This window comes from Sphaerodactylus townsendi, linkage group LG02 (genome assembly GCF_021028975.2).
Source record: "Sphaerodactylus townsendi isolate TG3544 linkage group LG02, MPM_Stown_v2.3, whole genome shotgun sequence".
Classification (NCBI taxonomy): domain Eukaryota; kingdom Metazoa; phylum Chordata; class Lepidosauria; order Squamata; family Sphaerodactylidae; genus Sphaerodactylus; species Sphaerodactylus townsendi.
Genome location: NC_059426.1, coordinates 131,623,500 through 131,649,226, shown reverse-complemented (window position 1 = coordinate 131,649,226; position 25,727 = coordinate 131,623,500). Strand labels below are relative to the sequence as shown.

General features: G+C 41.2%; 1 protein-coding gene across 1 annotated transcript in view; it reads right to left on the bottom strand.

Annotated features, from left to right (window-relative positions):
• Positions 1 to 229: 229 nt before the first annotated feature.
• Positions 230 to 25,727, bottom strand: part of AQR (aquarius intron-binding spliceosomal factor) — a 59,352-nt gene continuing 33,854 nt past the window's right edge. The window contains exons 21-35 of the mRNA XM_048484362.1: positions 25,458 to 25,601; positions 24,726 to 24,795; positions 23,038 to 23,148; positions 20,502 to 20,611; positions 17,951 to 18,086; positions 17,215 to 17,424; positions 15,958 to 16,095; positions 14,844 to 14,915; positions 13,544 to 13,731; positions 7,560 to 7,731; positions 6,440 to 6,610; positions 5,340 to 5,425; positions 2,792 to 2,966; positions 2,498 to 2,611; positions 230 to 716 (exon numbers count right to left, since the gene is read on the bottom strand). Of these exons, the coding sequence (XP_048340319.1) occupies positions 444 to 716; positions 2,498 to 2,611; positions 2,792 to 2,966; positions 5,340 to 5,425; positions 6,440 to 6,610; positions 7,560 to 7,731; positions 13,544 to 13,731; positions 14,844 to 14,915; positions 15,958 to 16,095; positions 17,215 to 17,424; positions 17,951 to 18,086; positions 20,502 to 20,611; positions 23,038 to 23,148; positions 24,726 to 24,795; positions 25,458 to 25,601 (2,170 nt within the window). The 3' untranslated portion in view covers positions 230 to 443. The remainder of the gene's footprint in view (positions 717 to 2,497; positions 2,612 to 2,791; positions 2,967 to 5,339; positions 5,426 to 6,439; positions 6,611 to 7,559; positions 7,732 to 13,543; positions 13,732 to 14,843; positions 14,916 to 15,957; positions 16,096 to 17,214; positions 17,425 to 17,950; positions 18,087 to 20,501; positions 20,612 to 23,037; positions 23,149 to 24,725; positions 24,796 to 25,457; positions 25,602 to 25,727) is intronic.

Below are 25,727 nucleotides of genomic sequence, written 5' to 3'. Positions count from 1 at the left end.
AAACTGGGACCTAAAACATTAGGGAAAATGAACAAGGATGAGTAGTTGTTATTTGACTTTTCTCATATTATGCACAACCAAACCACAGCAAATGGCCAATGTTTGTTTGAAAATAATTATCTTTTTTCTAATTCTAATCTTTTTTCCCAGTTCTGGTAGCTATCAACATATTTAATCTGGACTGAAAAATCTCTCAGAGAGTTTAGTACAAAATAAGGAGGCACAGACATTTTAAAAAAAGGTTTACTGAAAAACTCCATACAAATAAAAATGTGCACTGCAATTATGTGTGCAGTCCTTCAGTACATTTGTTATTGCGTGGTAGAGAAGTGATACTGCAAGTATTCAGTATCGTTTACTTTTATTCAACATGAGTTTGGCTCGCCAAAGTAGTCAATGGATAAATGCAGCACTGGTTTTATAGTCACCTAACACATTGTTTTTCAGCCTTTGCTTGGCACACTGTCCTCCTCTGGTTCACTGTCTTCACTATCACTATCTCTTCCAGGATGTTCAGGCATCTTCCGATGCTCCTCCTCTTCCTCTGCTACCTTTTCTTTCTCCTTCAACACTTTCTCTGCTGCAGTCTCCACTGGTGGGGTTTTGGTTTCAACTTCAGTTTCCATTTCACCTTCCTGACTCTGAGCTATTTCACTTTCCTGTGACTGGAGTGTTTCGCTTTCTTCAACAAGTGCTGGAGGTGGCAATAAATTCGGCTATAAAGAAATAAAAAATCATTCAATAGAGGTACATTTGTTCTTCATGCTTAAACACAAGTTTTGAATTTTGGCAAAATTAGGAATGCTACGTTAGGACTTCATACAACTTAGGTGTGTTTAAATTCTATGTATTTTTCAGCTACCAAATATAGCTGCCTGATAAATTAGATTTTGCTTCCCAGTAATTCTTTTAATTTCACTTATGGGTACACTGCTTAAACCTGACAGTTATTGATCTCTAACCAACTATTCATGTATAGAAGGCACAATGATTTCCCCCCCAACCCCCTTCATTCCAGTAGCCCCTTCTTATCCCTGGAAAGATCTTTCATGGGATTGTAGGACCTGCATGGAAAAAACCACCACAGAGTGGGAGGCTGGAGTGAAGAGAGACAAGGGGATTTTCCGTTTCCGTCAACAGAGCATACAGAAGAGGGAGGAGGAACATTTTCACTCACCTGGCCCTTTTCATTCCAACCAGGTGTCAGAAAGGTCTGTAGGAATGATCAGAAATGCAGGAAAACTCCACATTTCATGCATGGATGGTTGGATATAGGCCATTATTGTATTTTAATATGGTAGCTTTAATACAGAATTCTTGAATGTGTGACTTATGTTCATGCGAGTGATAGCAATCAAGTAGGCTAGCTACGGACAAGGAGACTCACTGTACTCCTGAAAAGGCAACTGATTTAATCAAGGAAGCGTACTAGGTGGGCTGAAATATTACATGAATTGTCAGAGGTTAATTCTGATGGTAAGAACTTACAAAGTCTCAGTACTGCAGAGAAATCTTCCTGCACCTCCTAACTATTTTTATTTGCTGCTTTAAGGGTGTTGTTTTTTAATTGTAGAATTTTGGCACAACATTATTCTGAATCTGATCCACTATTAATTCATGTTTCTGAGAGCCATGGGGAAATCTGATAGTACACTAGCCAGCGGGAGAATTTCAAACTTTGAAATTGCTACATCTGGATCTGCTAATATGTGGCCAAAACAGTTTTTCAAAAGATTAATTATAAGTATTCAGAAAAGCTGAATCTCTCAAATTAGGGACTTCTTTGTCCTTGGAAAAGAAGAGATATTTCATGCTGCCGGATACAAATTGGGGCTCCTTCTGTGATGCAGCTGGTACAGTTTTTATACATGCATGATTACTGTCATTCAACCTTTCTAAGAATGGACTAATAGGATGTTAAAAATAACATCTGAACAGTGTTCTGGAGAACACAGAGTGTTTTCTGGGGAATAAAGTATGGAATATGCCTGTACAAAGGTACCAATAACTCATGTTAGCTAATGCTGAGTTCAATACTACTCAGCCTGATTTTTAGAGTATTTCAACACAGCAGTCTCCATTCATATCATCAACCCTCTGCTAGCGGAACACTTCTAAGGATCAATTTTTAAAGCTAGTTTTGCCAAGTAATCTGTTCTGTCAGATGCTAATCTCAGGCATCAAACCATTTGATTCCTTATAAAGAAAGCTTCAGGACTTGAAGTAGCTTTCAGTCATTTTAAGATATTACCCTCAGTGGCTAGTGAACTCTAGTGATCAGGAAATTTTCTCCATGAGTAACATCAGCATTGCTAATTCACAAATTTGTATCCCATGTCCCAGTCTAGGATTCTACGGCAATAAAACTAGTTATAAAATAGAACAAAATAATAAAAACTTGTGCCATTAAAATCACAAAAACAAATTGGCTGCAGAAGTTAACAGCAGATACATACGGAAACAGCAGAGGAGTCTCTCAACTTTCAGTATTTTTTACCTGTCTGTACTGGCGTGTACTTTGTATCATATGCATGTACATGTTGTACACAAAGTTGGCCATCTGAGGCATATTCTTTATCAGATGAACTTGGTGAGATGGATGTTCTCCGTTCTGGAGGGAAGAAACAGTTACAGTTAAGAGAGGTTTCAAGTGAGAAGAAAAGTCCTTTTGCATTTAGAAATAATAAAATGGAAAGGCAAAAAGAAAAGGCAAAAAAAAAGAAAAGTTCATTTTCAGTTATTACATTACCCTTAGTACTACATATTTGAAACTAAGGACAATGATCCATACCTGTCGCATTGTTGGAAAATACTCTGTGGGAATTATATGCAGTTGAAGAGGGCGAGCAGTGAGCTGGCTGAAAGCTGGAGTTAGCTCAAAGCAGTTCTGAAATAGAGATACTCTTGCAAATATATAGAGTCCAAGTCTTGCTCTTGACATAGCAACCACCAAACGCCGAACATCCCTTCAAGAAGCAAACATGCTGTTAAAACTAGGCACAATGCCTCCCTTACCTGTACAGCTTTACATAGAAAAGCAATCTTAATCTGCATTATAATAATCAAAGCTGAATGTTTCTTGCCTTTAAACAAATATTACTGTACTGCACAGTGAATATCTTTATAGAAAGACGAAAAACAGAGAATGTACAAGTCACTGGGACAGATATTGGCACGCCATTAAGAAGCCCTAAAACTAGAGATTGCTTTTCCCCCCCATGAACATACTTTCCTTTGTTATCTTCAATTGCTTCAACTGTCTAAAACTGCATTCCTATTTATTGCACAATGAAAACTGGGAGGGAGCAGATGACTATATCTATAGAGTGTCATACACTTTGAGAGTGTCTGTATAAAGAATGAGAAGGAAAATAAGAATGTTACCTTGCACATGGCCTCAACTTTTAGACAATTCTAATCACTCATCAAGTTCCCACATGCAAACACAAGGGGACTGATAAATCTTAGTACTATGCATCCAAGCTATACCTCATTCATGTACTCAAAATGCTGGATGAACAGTCATCTCTGCAAGAGTTAATATCAGGCACCTGCAGCGCTAGCAATAATAACTGTTGGTAATATATGAAGGTCTTTATAACTAGCGGGGCCTGCCATGCGTTGCTGTGGCTAACTGTGGTGAAATGGGAAAGGAACAGGAGCAGCAAATCAATTGCAGAGCCCAGCAGTACATGCTCATGGAAACGTGCAGGCTGATACTGTGCGATGTCATTGATGTGTGTGATCGCATCCTCCCTCACTTCTCTTCCCTTGCATGGCACCCCTCCCCCTACCTCCCTCCCCTTTCCCTTTGCTAGAGTGGGTGGGTCATATCCAGATGCTGTGCCCCCTCCTTCTCCGCCCTTGCATGCCACCCCTCACTCTCTCCCCTCCCTAACTTCTGTTCCCTTGCATACCTCCCCCTCCATCCCTTCCCTCTCCTTCCGCTGAATGTGTATGAGAGTAGGTATGTTGTGTTGTAGCAGTGGGTGAGGCACAGAGAGTGAAAGGTACCTGTGTGTGAGGGGGGGAACCCCACCTGACATCTCACACGGCAACGTGTGTATGTGTTTCACATCCACTGGAGTTATTGCCTATGTACTGTTTTTACTGCTCATATCTGGCCGTCTGAGCGAACATTCTAAGGGCATGAACATTCTAAGGGTGACAGTTACGCACAGGCAGCTTCATGGCCTGGTGCACCAGAAAAAAGATGTTTTACCTGGCTCAGGTGTGTTGTCTGACAGTGGGAGGTACATAAGAACACAGTCGGGGGAATGAGTAAGTGTGTGTGAAATTTTCAGAGCGTTTGGGCCAGCAGGTGCGGGGTTATTCTCGAAGCAACAAATGCATGGTTCCATTTATATAGAGAGAGAGATTAAGTGGTAAGTATGACTATAGCTACTTTAGCGCCTGCTCATCTAAACACTTCCAAAATAATCACTGATGATATATTACCATTGTAACTACTTGTTATGATCAAAAAACTTATGCTAATGGATACTGCTATTTCCCAACAGAAAATCAGAGAGGGGGAAAATGTATGCTTGGTCATTGTTTGTGAAGCAGGCCTATGTATTTAAAGAGCAGTTGCACAGAAGCGGTATATGTCATGAATAGAAGGAAAAGCCCATTTAGGTACAAATCTCTCTCAAATCAATACTTCAGTCCTTCCACAATTTCAACTTGGTATTCTATCCCATGAGTTTCAGAATGATAAAATTAAATTTCTCTTACTACTAAACATAGCTAGAAATACAAGTGTAGTTAATCAGAAACAAGGTAGCTTTAAAAAGGGTTATTTTATATCTCCATAGATGGTATCAAATTTTGAATAATTGAAGACATGCTTTCGCCATAGGCAAGGGTGGTCTGAGCTCCATCAACAGGACACCTCCTGTAAACTGTCCTCAGCTGAGCAGAATGGAAGTGTACAACTTTGATATAGAATTTACAGAGGTAGGCCAGAACTTCAATATTTAAAAGCTCATAAAAATTAATCCCACATAATTAGACCTCAGGTTTTTAAAATCTGGAAACTGCAGGTGCAGTGCAAGGGGAGAATTCCTGCATACTTCAACAGAGTCCCATTTGCTCAGCACAGGATAGACATAGGGAATTGGATACAAATATGTCAAGAAGGCATCAAGTGGGTGTATGTTGTACACCGCCCTGAGCCCTTCGGGGGAGGGCGGTATAGAAGCTTAATAAACAAACAAACAAACAACAACAATAATAATAGGAAAATAGAGATCTACCAAACTCTACGTGAATTCATCCACACAAGTCCTATACCTGTGATAGAACTGAATCATGCCTGGGGATATTTAAGTGCATACCTCAAGTGTCCAACTGCTTTAGTTCGTACAAGCGAAAGGATAATGTAATCATTTTGCTGACCTTGAAATCTATCCACAGTTGTCACCTACCAGGAAGATGGAAGACATTAATGTAATATATTCCTTTATATTTAAGACTAGTTATAACATGACTCCCTTCCCAAAAAGGGAGCCCAGGCTAGCTCACAATAAAATCAGCACTAACACAGACAAGAACAAATCAAACCTGAATTTGAAGCCAAACTACCCATAACCTTCCCATATAAAATACCAGTCACTAATTAATGACTCGTGGACCTTCCTACCTCCGTTCAAGATATCCTACCTCTCCTGAAAAGCTGTTCATAATGTGAACCCACGACTGAAAAGGATTAGAGAGTCCTGAGCCCATACTGACCACCGTGCGTGGCAGCACAACAAATTAGTGATCAGAGAAATAATGCAAAGTGTATACAGTGAGAGAATGCATGTTTTTTCCAGGACATGAAGGGCTGTACGGGTAAGACATCCCTTCAAAATGTGGCTGTGTGCATCTTGAGAACTAGCCACTCAACAAGTACTTGTACAGAAATCTGATGTCTAGATATAAGTATATAAATCAAATTTCTAATTATAATTAAGGATTCGCTATTCATGATCTTTCACTGATTTTGCCTCATCATGTGAAGAACAAAATAAGTGAACTGAACTATTCAAAATTCAATCTACAGGCCAAAGCAAAGATATCAACTTCCTCCTAATGCTGATCAACACATGTATTTTATTAATTTATTAACTTTATTCCTGCTTGTCTTCCCAAAGGAGACCTAAAGCAGTTTACAGCATTGTCCTCCCCTCCTCCATTTTATCCTCCCAACAACTACCTTGTGAGGTAGCTGAGGCTGAGAGAGTGTTACTGGCTCAAGATTACCAAGCAAACTGCCATGGCAGAGTAGAAATTAAAACCTGAGTCTCTGAGATCCTAGTCTGACATTCTAATCACTACACCACTCTGGCACAGCTCATCTTTCACCTGGGACATATTAAAACAACAACAGCAACAACACGCCTCAGTAAAACATTAAAACTACATGTGGACTCATCACTATCTGTGGCATTACCTTGTTTGGCCTTCCAATGATGGGGTTATTCCCACAACGTTGATTAATTATATCTCGAATCAGGTGTTTTTGTCCATTATATGTTGTCAAGATACTGATCTTCTCTGCTGGGTAACCCAACAGGCACATGTACATGAAGAGTGCAACAACGTATTCTGCCTCGCCAAGGTTCTGCAAAGTTTCAGAAACGTATAAGATTGATTATCAAGATATAGTTGTGTGCCATCACTAGACTGTGATAGCATGGGAGAAGAAGCAGTAAGTTTTCTGCATGTGCATCTTCATGTGGCATTTTCCGGTCCAGAAGAGAAAAATAACAATGACACCCATCCAGACTTCAACAGAACCACACTAGTGTAACTTGTCTGGAACTCTTATTTTGATTCATTTCTTTAATAAACATGCACATTTCAGTAAGTTATTTAAACATATTTCCTAAAATGCAGGTTAAGAAACTATCATTAGTTCACTGTGCCAAAATCCACAAGCTGTGTTGTTTCGAACCAAACAATTGCATAGAAACAATGACCTTTTTCCTTCAAGGGCAGAGAAAGCTGTAAGGTGTTTTAATGCCAAAACAGGTCAGCAGAATTACAGCTGCCTGCTAAAGAATACTCTCAGAACATTCTCATCCCACCCAAACAGCACTGAACTGGGATTACTCTTCCCCTCCAAAATTTTCTGTACACTGTAAATATGAATATTTTCTACCTAAATGTTGTTTAGCATTATGTCTTTAAAAGTGAAATATATACACAGTAATTTGACTTTAAGAGCCCAATCCGGGAAAGGGGAGTGGACTCACCTCTGCAGCTGATGCGTACCAGTTATACCAATTAGTTGGCTTCCACCCCATCTTTGCCACCCAGGATGCTAACGCCTGGGGCATGGATTTATGCTACCCTTTGGGGGAGGTAATAACAGCTGATTGCTTTAGGCCTTTTGGGTGGCATAAGCCCATTGAGCCCAATGAAAGGCTTTTCAGCAGCGGGGAAGGGTTTTTGTGTTTTGACTCCTTACGCCACCAAAAAGCCCTCTGAAGGCAGCAGGGTGGCACCACAGTGACACTGTCCCTGGACACCCCAGTGCTCTGGATTGGACTAATTTTTTTTTCACTTACCTGATAGAAATAAGGGTTAGGTTCAGATTCTCCTACACCATGAAAATCTTCAACGTTTATAAGCTGGAAATCATACAGGAAGCCAGCATTTGCCGTTCTGAATTCTGGCAAGAGTTGTACATGTGGCAAGTTACCCAGGTTCTTGTAACGCCAGTTGTAGAGATTGCACAAGCTTTATAGGAAATACAATGGAAAGTAAGTATTGATGAGAGGCTCTGAAGTAAGTTGGTCCCATTACTAATTCTTTGTATCTTTACTTAATTATCTTTATTGTATCTTTACTTAATTGTATCTTTACTTAATTAAACTGCTTTTGGTTTTTTATGCCACCAATCTGCTATCTCAAACTGGTGAATAAAAACCAAGTTCACACATTGACATTATACAGTATAACCCTACTAACATTACAACAGTGGGGATAAGGAAAATAACCTTCCTCTTATCACTGGTCACTATGAGCTCAAACAGAAGGTCACATCAGAGAGAAAATCTCAGTGGAGCACAAGAGCTATGATAGTAAATATGAGCAAAAGTCAAGTCTAGTAATAGCTTGGTGACAAAAGAGAGTTTCAGGATATAATATTTTGAGAGTCAAAGCTCCCGTCCTCAAGTATCTGACTCTCAAAAGTTTACACCCTGTAAATCTTGTTCTTCTACTGCATACCAACACAGCTACCCACCTGGAATTATCTTCACAGTAGGAAATATGATCATTTTCAAATATGTAGGGACCTGCCACTTTAGGACTTCACAAGTAACAACCAGGCCCTTCACTTATACCAGTCACTTGCATAAACTTGTAACAAGCCATCTCTCTTAAAACACTAATTCCGCATTCTGTTCTTGTTGAATCCCCAAATAAATTTAATGAATAGCTGCACCCAGAAGTCAATCCTTGAGTCTAAAACAGCAACAGATGACAGCTGATTCAGAAATGGCCAAGCCAAGATTGGTAGGCATTTTTTAGGAATGGGAGAGGAGGTTGACACAGCATCTTCAAGGCCATATTGTGCCAGGTTACCTTCATGGTCACTACAATTGACTGTTTCATTTAACAATGCTGTACAAAACCCACCTTCCACAACCAACAACTCTTAGAAGTTCAGACTCCAGAAACAGAAATGGAGCAGAAAGATTAATAATTACGTATATACTCGTGTATAAGCCGACCCATGTATAAGCCGAGGCCCCTAATTTTACTACCAAAATCTGGGAAAACTTATTGACTTGCGTATAACTTGAGGATGGGAAGCCGGGAGAGCTCCTTATTTGGGTAGTGATTCCCCCTGATGTCACTGTCCAAATAAAAAGCTCCCTCTGCCTGCCAGCTGGCTGGTCTTCCTCAAACCAAGCCTGGAGGCAGAGGGAGCTCCTTATTTGGGCAGTTACATCAGGGGGAGTCACTTCCCAAATAAAAAGCTCCCCCAGCCAGACTGGACATCTGCCCGAATAAGGAGCTCCCTCTGCCTGCCGGCTGGCTGGGCTTCCTCAAACTCAGCCAGGAGGCAGAGGGAGCTCCTTATTTGGGAAGTGACTCCCCCTGATGTCACTGCCCAAATAAGGAGCTCCCTCTGCCTCCCGGCTGAGTTTGAGGAAGCCCAGCCAGCCGGGGTGCATCAGGGTTCCCCCTTCACCCTCCGAGGAGGGCAGCAACAAGCGGCTTGTGAAGCAGGGAGGTCATCCCAGCCATGCCCCCAGCCTCGGCAGAGGCCTGAAGAGCCGGCTGGTAAGCGGTGACTTGTGTATAAGCCGAGGGGGCATTTTTCAGCCTTAAAACAGGGCTGAAAAACTCGGCTTAAACGCGAGTATATACAGTATCTCAGAAACAAGAGTTAGAAATGTGCAGTGCAAATCAGGAGGTTGAGTATGCAGAAAGGTTTGCAAGTAGAGAAATGTGGAGATAGAAACACTATACATTGCCAGTCCAAAAAAATGCTGCAAAGTGACATAAATCCTAAGTTCACGTTTTAGCTGGGCAAGGACATTTTCTTGCCTGTGATTCCTATGTACAGTATTTAGCTTGAACAGTACTGGTTTGATTCAGAGCATTTACTGTTTTTTTCTGACTCTGAGCCAAGAAAGAAATGGTTATAGCTTAGCAAAAACAGAATTCCCCACATCATTTAAAACATTACACTTGCCAATAGCTACTAGAGTTAGTAAAGGATTCAGATCTCCTTTTTGGTTTCCACCAGTCAGAACAGCAATAATCCCAACTCCAAACTGTGCCTGTACTTCCCCGGCCTCCTTGCAGATGAATTCGCTCATGGATTTGCTTGGTCTTCAAACAAGCATCTAAAGGTCACTTCAAAATCTTTTGCAGTAGAATTTAAGCTAAATACTTGAAGAATCCAAGCACACATCACAGTTATTTATAATACTGGCTTAGATCCCACAGAACATTTCTGCTGACAGAAAGGAATTCTGTCAGCAGAGTGGACTTTGCTTGCCTTCTCTCCCAACTGCAGCCTAAAATTCTCCCCAAAAATGCTAATCAAGGGAGACAAGGGACACCCCCAATAATCAACTGAGAAGGATATTGCAGTGTGTTGGGGGGGGGGGAGAGACAAGCAAAAACAGCCCTCTCCGATTTATGGAAATCCTCCATGGGATTAGTCCTACGGTTTCACCCTACAATTATTTAATGTGCATTTCATTTATATCCAGCCTGTCTCCCCAATGCAGCTTACATCATTTTCCTCACCTCCATTTTATTCTAACAACAACCCTTAGGTAGGTTATGCTGAGAGTGTTTGACTGGCCTTGAGTCATGCAGCAGGCTTCCAAGGCAGAATGGCATCTGCACCTGGGTCTCTCAGATTAGATCCTAGTCTTACACTGTAACCACTAAACCTACTGGCTCTCATAGATTGCCTTGATCTTATCTAATGACTGCTTCTTTGTTTATTGCAAGGAAACCTGGTCCGTTTACTGTGCAAATTTTATTCATAATTGATCGCACAGGCCATATATGTTGCTATTTCTACTCAGCTATTTTCCTAGCTCAGCAAAAAATGTAACTGCAATTCGACTTAACCAGTGAGTTTTCAGCTGCATGGCCACATACTGATCTTTTAAGGACATTTTTCTTTCCTGGGTTCAAGCTGTTCCAATTGTTCCCTTTCTCTACCTGAAAAGAGTTGTTTTATCATTTAAATGCAAAATATTGCATTGCAGAAATTTGTGACTGATGACTGGTTTTAAAAAGTTGATTGTTGGAAAGAGAAAACAATGTAATTAGATTTGTAATTGTGACCCATCTCTTCCCTTGAGCAAGAAAACAATAGAGGAAAAATAGTAGAAAGAAAAAAATAAAAGGACAAAAAATGAATGCTTCTCATTCTCTATAACTAATAGCGTTAATCTAATTTTGGAACCACTGCTTAAAATACCTTTCAGCAAAGGAACAAAGGACAAGCAGCTGGGATTTTAAAAATCTGGAGATAGATGACTAGGTAGTACCATTTTTTACATTCTGTTTTGAGCAGTTAGTACCTCATTGGCTCAGATTATTCCCTAAGATGTCCTAAATGGCCACTGCCTCTCCCAGCTGCATTTCAAACACACCTCAATATACTACACTAATAATGATTGCATGAGAAAGATGACCTCAATGCGCTCAAGGAATTTAAATTAAAGAGTCTGGCTATTATGCATGGAACATTAATCTCTGAGCTCTTCATTGTGCAGTGGGCTTGTAGTGGGGTCTCCTCATGTTTTTCTTTTTACACACAAGAAGGCAGCCCACAGCCTGCAGCGCAGTTTGCCTGCCGAATCTCTGCTTCTCCCAGTTCTCTTAACTCCACCCACCAACAGCCTCAAAGGCACAGATCTCATCACATTCAGTGGTCCCAACACTAGAGCTGATATTCTCTCCCCCTTCCTCCCCCCCCCACACTCACACACTTACACCCACACACACTCTCACTCTTCCTGCTGCCCCAAGAGAAGAAATAGTCTCAGCCTTATCTCTGATGCCTGGTGACTCAACAGTCTGTTGGGCTCCCCCTAGTGTTAACTGTGCCTGTTGCGCTAGTAAAAGCTGAAGAAGAAACCAGGAGAAAGCTCCCACCCACCCAACCAGCCAGTGGGGTGGGGAGGCTGAAGAAGGCAGCGTTTGCACAGAGGGAAATGAGGGTGGCCATGTTAAGACTTCCTGACAAATTTATCCCCAGGCGACTTGCGTTTCCCAGCCATGTGGGAGGAGCCTGACTCACTCCTCTAGGTAGAGGGGCCCCAATCCCCACTTGGTACACTCTGAGCAATTGGAGTAATCTCATCTCCACTATGCATGCAGGCCTCAGACTCCAAGGAAGACTGCAGAGCTGGCCTCAAGGATGGGGGCCTGGGAAGTTCTCAGACCCTCCATTGGTCCCAGCGATGAGACTAAGTGGGTTGGGGGTATTGCAGGTGGGACTGAGTGCTCCTCCCCAGGCATCTCATCAGCACCCGACTGGATCGCAGAAAGCTCCTTTGTGGATCCAGGACGAGGTGCCTTGCCTTCCTTCCCTTTTCTCCCTGCATTCTCTGCTGACGAGGGAGGGACAGATGTTGGGTTTGTGTTCCCCATTGCTTGATTCCATGGAGCTGCTCCAAAAACAGCAACCTGTTTGGACGCAGGGCTATGAAAACTGGAGGGGAAGGGGAAGGATCACCACTGTATTTCTGGGAGGAGCAAGTTTTCTACAGCTCTGCTCAGACAGCAGGGGTGTGACCAAACCATGTGTGATTGACACAACCCCACTGAAGGAGAAAGTGTATTTTACTTCTCAACATTTCAAGCATTCCTAGCAAAGTGCTATCACAACATTAATGAAATATACAACAATATAAAAGAGTTTCATTATGAACAATGTAATTATGGACATCAGCAATAACATGTAAAATCATCAAGAATTTGGCAACATACAGATTAAGTCCATCTCTAATCTAGCATATCTTCATACTTGATTGACACTCTATATGTACCGTATATACTCATGTATAAGTCGAATTTTTCAGCACATTTTCAATGCTGAAAAAGCTCCCCTCGACTTATATGCGGGTCATTAAATTTTTGTGTGTGTTTTTACTTTGCTGGCCAGCAGGGGGCGCAGTTTTTATGCTAGTGGCACCAAAATTTCAGGGTACCCTCAGAAGACACTCCTGATGATACCAGCCAAGTTTGGTAAAGTTTGGTTCAGGGGGTCCAAAGTTATGGACCCCCAAATGAGGTGCCCCCATTCCCCATTGTTTTCAATGGGAGCTATTAGTAGATGGGGCTACCCTTTTGAGGGTCCATAACTTTGGACCCTCTGAACCAAACTTCACCAAACCTGGCTGGTCTCATCAGGAGAGTCTCTTTATGATACCAGCCAGGTTTGGTGAGGTTTGGGTCAGGGGATCCAAAGTTATTGACCAGCAAAGGGGATGCCCCATCCCCCATTGTTTACAATGGAAGCTAATAGTAGATTTTCCATTTCTGATAATATCCCTCTTAAAATCTAAGTTGGGTTACATTTGGACATACAGATGATGATGAGGAATCCAGTTTTGGAGGATTTTAACTCTTGTGTTTTAGCTTGGTTGCTGGTTGAGCTAAGGTGTTTGTACTTTTAAAATTATTGTTGATACCATATTGTTCTTGGTTGACCCTCTTTTCCACTTACAGAGCCAGTTTACTGTTTTTCTTTGAAATAAATATTCAAAAACATTTAACCTACTGATGCCTCACTTGATGTAATTTTATTGGCATCTATTTTTATTTTTGAAATTTACCAGCAGCTGGTGCATTTCCCACCCTCAACTTATACGCGAGTCAATAAGTTTTCCCAGTTTTTTGTGGTAAAATTAGGTGCCTCGACTTATATGCGGGTCGACTTATACGCGAGTATATACGGTATGTCTTTAAGGCAGGATTCAACATTAGAGGGGATTTTTCCCCTTCATCCAAGCACCACATCTGAAAATTCCATTTTTTCTTTATACTTTTCCTTTAGCCATACCTTGCTCTTGCTCTTCCTTGAGCATCTAAGTCAACAGTCGGCACTCCCACACGGACAAACCGTGTAAAAAGAGACTGCTCCATGTTGGAATACTTTTGAAATGCCATGTTCTTAATGACAGGCGGCAACTGATGATGGTCCCCAATCATAATCCAGCGTTTCAGTCGGCTGAACCCATCCTGTGGATTCTATTGAAGGAGATTTTAGAATTAAATTACTATGATAAGCAGCATTAGCATCAACATGCCTCTGGTGCAACCATCACTGACCTGCTTTATTACCTTGAGCTCACAATCTAACATGGATACTAAAACTGTTTGTTTCACATCTGAAAAAAATTTGCAGATTCATTCTGTGTTTTTAATCTAAGCAGGTTTAAAACCACATATTTAAGTAGACTGTGTCTTTTTACCTTGTTCTAACAACTGCCTTTTTTCTGCAACAATTGTGTATCAAAAAGCAAGGAATGTGCTCTTCCTTGACCAATGACTCATGGACATACTCTTGTCACAAACTGTACATTAAACCCAGATGTGACAAATAAACTACAACATTTCTGACACAGTAGATTAATGAATAAAGTTCACATATGCAGGGTGTATATATACCGTGTTTCCCCGAATATAAGAGTGTCTTATATTAATTTTTGCTCCCAAAGATGCACTATGTCTTATTGTCAGGGGATGTCTTATTTTTCTGTGTTCTGTTCGTCGGGCATGCTTCCAAACAAAATTTTGCTATGTCTTACTTTCGGGGGATGCCTTATATTTCACGCTTCAGCAAAACCTCTACAATGTCTTATTTTTCGGGGATCTCTTATATTAGGGGAAACAGGGTATATATGCAGGGTGTGTGTGTGTGTGTGTATATATATATATATAAAATCACTGTGGTATGCCTCTGTGTGTGTGTGTACACACACACACACACACACACACACACAGGCATACCACAGTGATTTGGAACCTAAATAATCTATGAGGGGAAGGACATTTTTCCTTGTGTGGGGAAGGGAGAGGGGAAGAGGTCTCTTCTCCCACTCAGACTCCCCATACTATTCCCAGTAGTCCACCGACTTCACCCCTTCCTTCCAGGAGTCACATTTCAGGAAGCACGTTACACTGTAACATGAAGGGGGAGGCAAGAAAGATCCTTTTTGTAAACAGAACTCTGTTCGAAATCCTTAGGACCCACTCCATTGCTCTACTATTAGATCATTTTTTTTTACAAAACCAACCTGCAATAATATAAATAAATAAATAAATAAATCAAAAGAGCCATAAACTAAAGGTACTTTCACCTGTAAGAGGAGTGGGATAAAAGTTTCAATTTCCAGTATCTGAGCAGCTTCTTCCATTAAAATGTTATCATACTGGGAAATTAAAAACAAACAAGTAGATTAGATAAACAAGCAGCAGAAGTTATGTGTGGAGAATATTTTGAAGGAATTATTATTCTACCAGCATTTAAATAACTGATAATTTATTAAATAAAACTGTCATTTATGTAATTCGCTTTTGTTCTAATAATATGCAAATTTTTGCTGTTATTGTTGTACTTGACTTATGTGAAGTTGTCAGTTGAAAGAAATGAACATGTCCAGTCTGGCACATTAAAAGTGACAGGATGTTTCTCATAGCTATCACTTCAATGGTGTTGCTGTATCTGTGGTATTTATGGTTGATATTTTGCCCGAGATGCTTTCAGACTACCATGCCTGTAATTATACTTCACAATATGCAACATGGAATATATTTCATCTTGGTTTAAAAAAGAATTCCTTCAAATACTTAAAGGAAAGCCTCTCCTATAGATCAGACCATCAATTTTGGGACAAACAAAAACAACATTTTTGGAGTGTGTCTTCCTTTCAAGAGGTACTCTGAAAACCTTTAGCCTTTTCTATGGCTGAACTAATCCTGTGGAATAGCCTTCCAGGAGAGTTATAACGTATTTCTTTACTGGTAGGTTTCATAAAATGTTCAAGGTGAGGTTATTTCAATAAACTTTTGGCTGAGTTGTAAGACTTCGGGGGCTTTTGATTAAGCAAGTTCATGAACTTCTGATTATCACAGGTAATGTTGTTGACTTTACATGGGCTGCGGTGTTGGTTTTTCAGATACGTTCATTTTATTTTCATGATCACTTTATTTTCATGATCATTTTATGCTAATTGTCTATAAACCAATCTAAGCAAAGATAAAAGTAGAAAACGGGTATCAACTAAATAGATTTCATGATCTGTTATTTTTGGAACCCTCAACTAAGAACCAGTTTGCTACAATTACCACTGAAGGGTAAGCACAGAACTGCTTTGCGAAAATATTTGACAGCATTAACCTCCTAAGAGCAGACAACAGATAGGTAAAGAAGGGAAATCTTTCAAATTAGCATTTTGCCCACTGTGGCATTACCTTGAAACCCAGCTCAACGAGGTCATGCCGTTTCAAAGCAGCATGCGTGCAAGTCATTGCAATAATCTTTGCTTCTTTCACCAGTAAGTATTTGGATCTATCCAGTCCACTACGAAGAAGTTCAAATGCTCTGAATTCCTACAGAAAACACAAGGGGATTTTTTTCAGATCTGAGAAATAGGGGAGAATTTGCTTACAATAAAACTTTATAACTTGTGACAAAAAACTGTAGCTGAGATATAAAGATAAAAATCACGTTGTTTAAAAAAAGGTACTGGACTATGATTCAAAGATGATAAAGAAAAATGTTGAGCTTACTTCACTGATGTGACTCCTGGGGCTACAATGATGCCCAGATGCCTAAAAATATCTGGTGTTCAGTTTCACATATACTTGTACCTGCAAGAATGATAACTGCAAAGAACTGGAAGTTGTGAAAGCTACTGCACCATACATATGGATGCAGAGAATTTGGCTGGTAATGGGTAAAATCTCAACACTGAAGGAAGAATATATTGGGAAGATAAAGACAGAGTCATTTTGTCCAGCAATGGACTCATTTTTTATTGATTTCTGAAACAAGCATTCCCCTGCAGAAACAGCGAAAAAGGAGATACTGACTTGGTTTAATAACTGCATGTATATGGAAAATGAGTGTTAATTTGATAGTTGAAAATAATGGTAATATTGAAAATTTATAATGGGAAGGATGAAAATGAATTTTGTAACCATGGTATAGAATGTCTGAAGTTTTGCAGTTCTGTAGATATTTTTTAAATTAAAATCTCATTTGTGTTCCATTCCATTCATTTCAACATGAATTGCCAACTCTGGACAAGATCCAACTGAAAAACCCCATGAAAATTTGATATGCATAGCCTGGACAGAAAACCCCACCTATTAAAAACAGTTGCCATGGATGCTGTTCAGTAGAATGCTACCTCGAGTGCCTATTTTCTTATGGGCTCAGTATAACTCCCTTGAGGACAGTAGCAACAGCAGCAGGAATACCAAAGCTGAGGAGTGGGCTTTAACACTGCATGCTTTCAGCATTCTCTTAGACATCTCACCCTCAGCAACCATGTTCCTTTTGAAACCCCCTTTCTAGTATCATTTTAATCTGCTGTAAGCTGCCTGGAGATCAGATGATCAAATGGTAGGTATGCATCTTCAAAAATAAATAAAAACTTCTTCTCACATTTTAAATCAAGTTAAAAATAAACATCAATATAATTTCCAACCGCCTAGAGACTTTACCTCAAGCTGGGTGAATATTTTCTTGATGTGTCTAAAACACCCTTCAGCAATTTCCATGTCTTCACTGTAAGATCTGCCTTTAAAAATTGGCTGAGGGGCATTTGCAAAATACTTGTGAAACGGAAAAAAACTAGAGATATCCCCAACATCAGGAGGTTTGCTACCTTTAACTTTCACTTTGCTTATATATTCTTCCCAACGGGACATCACCTGAAAAAAGGGAACCATAACATAAATATATCATTGTATTTTGATCACTACTACAGGCATGACTCAATACACTGTTACAATTAATACATTTCATAAGCATTTATAAACATATGGAACAAACATTTTTTTTTCAGAAGAGGTATAAAATATTATCAAGGATTCTCTACAACAGTGCATAAAATATTTTCTTTCCTTTCAAAAATATATCTCTGAAATCATAGTGGGATACTCCTCTGAAATATATAATCAAGGCAGAGAACTCGAAAAAAATAATCGAGTTCAGACTGCTTGTCAATAATCACATAAAAGCAAAAACGCTGGTCTGTCTAATTATGACTCATCACACAGAGTTAAAACAATAGCACCCTACAAACAACTTAATTATAGCTTCAATTGCTACTACATTTTTAAGCAAACACATAACGGGTTTCTTCAGCCCAAATTCTGAAAACTGTGCCAATTCCCAGAATGTTTCTGTAATATATTGTACCCACATCTACTCTTTTCAACATATTTGTTCTCTTACTTGATACAAGAAGAAATGGCCAGCTGTTTCACAAGTATAGGAAACATCTCCTGGCACCCCCAAACTCTCTTGCAGTCGGCCAACTTCTCGCAGAAGTTCCAGCCTCCGGGCAAGAACATAGTTCACTCTTCCATACCTGCAAAGGGCATGAATAAGAGAACATAAGAACGAGCCTGCTGAATCAGACCAAAGTAATATAGAATTGCAGAGTGTTTGGTTAAAGTGACTTTTGCTAATGACAAACATTGTTTAGAGCTACAAAAAAAAATGGCTATATGAAGAAAAGCAGCCGTTGGGAGTCCAAGAATCAGGATACTGGGACCCTTAATCCAAGGATCCTAAGAATGTCTGTTTCTTGACCAAATATCATCCCATATGGAATGGCAAGCCAACTCTGAAGCTCAAAGAGTTTGAGTAATGTCTGATACAGTTGGGGAGACATCCTGTTGCGCATCTTTAAAAAAATTCACTGTCCAAACCCAAGCTCTTAAAAAACTCTCTTATAGGTACACTTGCACAAAAAGAGATGTTCTTTTATTTAGTCACTTATTAGATTTATACCCTATCCTTCCCCGAGGTGCTCAAGGTGACAACAACAGTTTAAAAAAATCATAAAATTTTTAAAACAGCATTGCTAAAATCCAATATCAGATGGTGGCTTACATTGTTCAAATATGTCCCTCCCTCCCCACCCCCCCACCCCGTAGGAGGCCAGAAAAGGATGTTAAAAGATGTTAACCCAGCTGGCCATCAGATAAAGCCTGGAGGAATAGCTCCGTTTTACAGGCCGTGCGGAAACTACTCAAGTCCCACAGGGCCCTGATCTCAAACAGGAGCATATTCCACTAGGTAGGGGCCAGGACCAAAAAGCCCCTGGCCCTTGTTGAGGGCAGCTGGATAGTTTTGGGGCCAAGGATTACCAGGAGATTCCCCTCTGAGGAGCGGAGGGGCCTACTGGGGCAGTATGGGGAGAGGCAGTCCCTAAGGTATGTGGGTCCAAGACTGCTCAAGGCCTTAAAGGTCAAAACCAGTACCTTGAAAATAACCCAGTACTCGACAGGCTGGCATCTCCCTGTAACCTACTCCCAGGACCTTCGTCTTTGCTGGATTCAGTTTCAACCCACTTGTTCTTAACCAACCAGCCACAGCTTCCAAACACCACTGGAAAGCTTCAGGGGCCAAATTTAGCTGACCCACCATTGTGAGGACCAGCTGGGTGTAATCTGCATACTGATGACACCGCAGCCCAAATGGCTATATAAAAAGCCCAAAGCTCCGGACCAGCTTGGCCAAGGGGTGCATATAAATGTTAAAAAGCATCGGGGAAAGGATCACTCCCTGCGGCACCCCACATTCAATAGTATATCTCTGGGAACTCTCCTCCCTCGATAGCACCCACTGTCCCCTGTCTCAGAGAAACGAGTTCATCCAGCACAAGGCTGTCCCCCGTACCCTGGCGAGGCGGTGGACCAGGAGGTCATGATCTACCGGGTCGAACGCTGTGGTGAGATCTTACCAACAGCGCCGAACCACTTCTGTCAAACTGGCATTGGAGCTCGTCCACAACAGTGACCAGAACCGTCTCAGTCCCATGACTAGGGCAGAAGCCGGACTGGAAGGGATCCAACACTTTGGTATCTTCCAGGAACATCTGAAGCTGATCTACCACCACTCTCTCAATTACCTTACCCAAGAACGGAAGGTTTGATACTGTGCATTACTCGGCCAAGTCCTGAGGATCTAAATTTGGTCTTTTAATAATGGGGCGGACCACTGCCTCTTTCAGCCGACCTGGAAAGGCTCCTTGCTCAAGAGAGCTATTGATGAGAGCTTTCAAAGACCCACTGAGACAAAAGTCTGTAACCTTCCAAAGCACTGAATGGAAGCAAATCAAATGCTTCATACTGGGGGGAGGGGGGGGAGAGAATAAGAAAAACACCCCACGGAACAGTAAAAAATCCTCAGCGCTACTAAAAGCTGAATTTAACTTTCCAAAACCTCTTTATTCCTTATATGTCATGTAAAAGTCACAATCTTATTCTCTTATGATTCAAGACAGATATTCCATTGGGCATCCCTTCGATTTAACTACTGGTACAGCTCTGGAAAGGCTGGAGTGATCAATAAAGAAGTGGGGTAGACAGAAACCAAACTTTTGTCCAAACAGAAAATCACTAGTGGAAATTAAGATTGGAAATCTTCTCAACCAGTCTCTTTTCTGTAAATTCAGTTAATACACACATCCTGGCTTGGATCCAACGGCGTTACTGTGCCAAATGAAAGCCAAGCTGCTTGTGTAAAGTTGTAACCCACCCTAATTTTCTCCAGGAAAGGGTGGGATAGAAATGCAATTAATTAATAAATAAATCAATTAATTAATGCGAGGGTGGAAATAATCTTAAATTTTCACGGAATTTGTTTGTAGGTTGGAGTTCTCTCTGTCATACTATATACCATTCTTGGGTGGGGGGGAGCTCCTGTTAAGGAACTTGTATTAAAACGTGTTTTAACATTTGCGCAGTGTTTGCTTTCTATTTGCTCAACTGTTCACCTGCTGAAGTCTTTCTCTGTCTCCAGTTCTTCCTCTCCGTGACCAAGACGCAGGAGGTGGCGTTCATCAATGTCTAGAGCCATGATTTTCTCAAACAGCTGGTTCAAGGCCTAAAGATTGACAAGAGCAACAGAAAGGGTAGATTTTAGAATTTCTGATGCTATTACTGGGAAATCCAGCATGCTACAAATTTCATTCCTATTTTGGAAGGAATTGTGAATATGGACAGCTCAACTGCCATAAAGAAAAGCACGCCTACCAAAGCAGTCATGACACAGACTCACTTAGCTTTGAGGTACCAAAGTGTCAATTTTTATCCCCAAAGAATGTAATTTCTATCTAATTTGGACCAAAACCATGTCAAGTAATGAATTCAAATGAGGTAAGAAAAGCCCTGCTAAAGGTAGTTTGGCTTTTTGTTTCAAACAGTGGCCAACTAAGTGCTTCCAGAAAGTAGGCAACAGCCGTCCACTGAGTTCAGCCTCCAGCAACTGATCTTCAGAAACATCCTGCCTCTTACCCTGGAGCTTCAATTTTGCTGTTCTGGCTCTTATTATGGGCTTCTCACCCACCCACCCACCCCTTCCCCCCAGAAAATAGGCACTGTCGTTCTCTGATAGGAATATGAAAACCTACAAAACAGCAAGTCCAACAAGCTTAGCTTGGCAAGCATGGCATTAAATTAGTTTGAAGAGTGACCATGCCATGATCAGAAGGCAACTATTCAAAAGGACTGGTTCAGCAATAGTAACTATGTCTATTCACTGTTATGGATTTTTTAAATTGAACAACATAGGTGGTGTTTGCAATCCACTCTGGCTTTATTCTACAAGGGTAAATCCATAGTGTCATCCCAAATGCTAGAGCTACTTTTAAAAATTGGGTATGACCTTTTTCCTTAAAAAAACCCCCTGCAAACGTTGTTTGCATTGAAATCAGCGAAAGACGAGCCCCAAGCATATGGTCCCACCTGATTCCCTTGTGCGCCAATGTTAAAAAAGCAGTATTCCTGATCATGAGAGGACCTGTATGCATAACGCTATTTGCTAATGAGTCAACTATGGAGCACAAGGAAAGGACAGCACATTCACACATGCTTCTCTCCTACTCGTTTTGATGTAATAATGTCTTGGGTAGAAAGCTTTATGAGTGTAGCTTTCAACACTGTTGAGCAGTCTGGAGATAGTGTCCACTTTAGGGCTCGTGTCACAGATGACTGCCAATAAATGAATAGCACAGAATTCGTCATACTTTTTATGATTCTTTGGCTCATTCCGCACATGCAGAACAATGCACTTTCAAACTGCTTTCAGTGCTCTTTGAAGCTGTACGGAATAGCAAAATCCACTTGCAAATAGTTGTGAAAGTGGTTTGAAAATGCATTATTTTGCGTGTGCGGAAGGGGCCTTTGTGTAGTCCCAGATCATGTCCTTTGCCCTCAGTTGTGACTGCCCAGAAGCCACACCAGGCCTCCAAAAGAAGAGACAAGGGGGCTGCTGCCACCCAGCTCCTCTTCTTCTTTCTGACCTCTCTCATGCATGCTGAACAAAGCCAGCTCCCTCCTCCTCAGCCTTTGCTCATGTCCTCTTTAAATAGGCTGCAGGAGACCATAACCCTGTGACAACCAGGTGGCAACCTCCCAGAAATCCTTTGGGGAACAGGAGGGGCTCTTGACAGACAGACAGACAGTGTGGTATAGCGGTTAAGTGCAATGGACTCTAATCTGGAGAACTGAGTTTGATTCCATGAGTGGTAGAGTCTCATCTGATGGACTGAATTTTTCCCCCCGCTTTACACATGAAGCCTGCTGGGTGACCTTGGGCTAGTCACAGTACTCTTCAACTCAGCCCCACCTACTTCACAAGGTGTCAGTTGTGGGGAGGGGAAGAGAAAGGATTCTGTAAGATGCTTTGAGTCTCCTTACAAGAAAAGAAGGCAGGATATAAATCCAAGCTCTTCTATTTCTTCCACATCTCCCAACTTGCTGCCACATTGGCACCCCCAGTCTATCCCTTGTCAGGCTGCCTGAAAACTGGCTGCTGAGGAGTGGCCCAGCCTAACTTGGGGCGGCTGACACTGCACTGCCATCTGTGGGTTGCTTGATGGGATAGTAGAATCCCTCCTGGGTGTCTCCACTGACCAATTAAGTCCATGTGGGGCCCCACCACTGGACACTTTCCCATTTAAGGCAGAAATGCAATACACTGTATGGAGCTGTCACTGGAAAACTGCACACCCATTTTAAATTCATACCCTCTACCCTGTAATTATGTGCCCATCACTATTCTGTGATGTTTCTTGATTGGATAACTTGACAAGGATTCTGTTTGTGGCAGCCTTGGGGTTACACTATTAGAAGTTCCACTTGTCGTATCTGCTGACATATTGCTCAGACACAAGAGAACCAAAATGTTCCCATTTCAAACAGCAAAGACAATAAAAACAAACTAGCTTCCTTCCTTGCCAGACCCCACACAAGCCCTACCATTTGTCCCAAAGCTGAGATAAAAAAATAATAGCCAACATGTTCATTCACCTGATTGGAATGTGTAACAATAAGGGTCCTCTGTTCTGGAAAGTTGTGATAGAGATTGGATATTATCTGTACTGCCACATCAGTTTTACCTGTACCAGGAGGCCCCACCACCTACACAGAAAAACAAGGTATATAGTAGTTTTACTTATCTGGAAAACCAACTGAGAAAGAACAAGTCCATCAAGAAAGAAAAGAGAAACAAAACTGAGAAGCTTTAAATGAAGTTATTTGTACATATAGGCCAATGAGTGTGTATCTTTGTTAGCGCAAGCATTCGAGGGGGCAGAACAGAATGAATGGGGGTGGCAACAAGTTAGCAAGCAGAAAACAGAGAGGATCTGGTATAGGGCTTCAGCCAATTAGGGCACAGCCTGCTGTGCTTTGGCACAACGGCACTCTCTCACACAAGTACAGATGAATCTCTAAAAATGGAAACGGGGGAAAAAAGCAATAAAAATAATTACACGTTTACCAATACCACTACTACTACGATTGCTGCAGACTCATTCTGGTTTTGCTATCCAGGAAAAAAAAAACAGGTCTCCAGACACTGAAGACTTGTGCTTTTGCTTATTCTATCAATTGATGCATAATTTTTATGGGAGAAAGGTTCTTCTATTTGTTCTTCTTGAAAAACAATATCAGGAGTTAGAATATTTACAGAATAGCACAAGTGCAGCAGAGGTCACAGAAGAGATCTTTGGATTCCTTACTTGACTTTTTGCAGCCCCTGCAAACTGCGCCCCCCTCAAGTGCTCAGAAGTTGGGGACTCTGAATAATGGTGTCAAATGTGGTGTATGAAGCTGCAGTGGGGTGGCAGAAACCTCACTCCCTCCTTGTGCAAGCCACTTCCTGATTCGGACAAGTGAAGGAAAAATTCCAACCATTTCTCCCTTCCACTGATCTTCTATGTGCTACATCGTACACCATTAAGGAGTGCCCAAAGGAGCAGTTTCTGGGCACACAGGGATGCAGAAAGATGCAGAGCTTTTTCTCTGCAGTAGAGTTCAGATTTCAGCATGTAAGATTCGACCTTCAGGGTCAAAAAGCATGCCAAACTCTCAGGACTCTGTTTATTCTTATATGGCAGACAGAAGAAATGGAGGGGAGGATACAAGTGGAGAGGAAATGTGGCTCCTTTTTGATCGCTGCCAAGTCTTTCTCTCTGGCACGTTCTTTCCCCTACCAATTCTTCTTTCCCCCTCTGCCCCCCCCCCCCCCGTTCTAGGTCTAGTCCCAATCCCCTTCTGGATCCCATTTTATTCAACACCCACTTTTGTCTGCTCAGAATGCCCCGCACTGGGAATTTCTTGACTCCCCCTCCCTAGCCATGCTTCATTCTTTTCCCTTCCTTTTTTATCTTTTTATAGCCCAGCGCTCAACAATGTTGTTGAAGTTGTCTAGGCAAACCCAAAATGGTGCCCGAGGTCTTGAAGTAGTCTAATGAGATATTGGCATTTCTAAACTTCTTTGTTTTCATTTAACCTCTCCTTCCCCTCCTTTTAACTTTTTCTACAAAGCTTGGTGTTCCCCAGGTTTACATAAATAGCTACTCTGACCATGGCTGTCCCCTTGCAGATTATTTTGATCCTTATGAACAAGCGAGACTACCAGTCACGTGATACATTTTGGGTATAGGCTACTAAAAATAAAATTTTAAGAGGCATGCAGTAATGAGCATTTTTACCATCGTCAATCCAGGTTGCATTCCAGCACGTATAGCTTCGATCTGTGTATGAGTGAACTGAATTGTATTGCTGCAGAATGAATCAAAGTAAATTGGTTAATCCACAGAACGACATGTTAAGCCAAAGTTCTATGCATTTCTTCAAGATAATGTTTCTGGACTTTTTTCCCCCTTGTCTATCCTTTCATTCAAGGAGACTTGACCTTGCACATGCAAAATCGGTCTTTCACAGGATTTGGGCAGACAAAAGGATCTGCAAATACTAAGAGAAATCAATTCCTTCCTCAAGGGCTGAAATGACACTACAAGACTCCAAGTCATTACATGACCCTTCTGAGATGATTAAGTTACGGTTCATCATATGTAATTAGGATACCACAAAACCACTGACCAAAACAGCTAATTTGATCAACATCAGAAGTCACATTTTATCATCAAGTTTGAAAGGATTGGTTATTTCCTGCCAACTGTCATGTTAATATGCATGAATACACGCAAAACAAAGTTACCAACAGTATATACAAAACAACTAAACAATGCAACTACTAGGCAACCACAGAATGGTTTTTGCTTATTTCTCACCATTAACCCTTAAACTAAATGGAAGAAAATCTTTTAGCGAGCTTATTTTAGTGAACGTTTTAAAATTGAATAACTACATCTGAAACCATATAGAAGTCTCAGGCCCTCCCCCTCATCCCCCCCCCCTCCAACAACCACACAAACATTTACCGTTTGGGTTGATTATATGGGTAAGGTCCTCTGTTGGGAATCACGTGAGGCTCAACAGTCAAGGTTTTGCAGTCTTCAGCCTTTTCACCACCCTCACACTCCTTCCGTTTCTTTCCTGCATCACTTCTCACAGGAAAAGTTATCCTGTTGAAGAGAATCATTGCTTTTCAGCTCAGATGTTTTGGGAGTAGGTTAAGCTCCTTCTCCATCAAACTTTTTTAGGCACTGCCTATCCCTGGACCCCAAACCCCTCTGAACTATGTAACAACA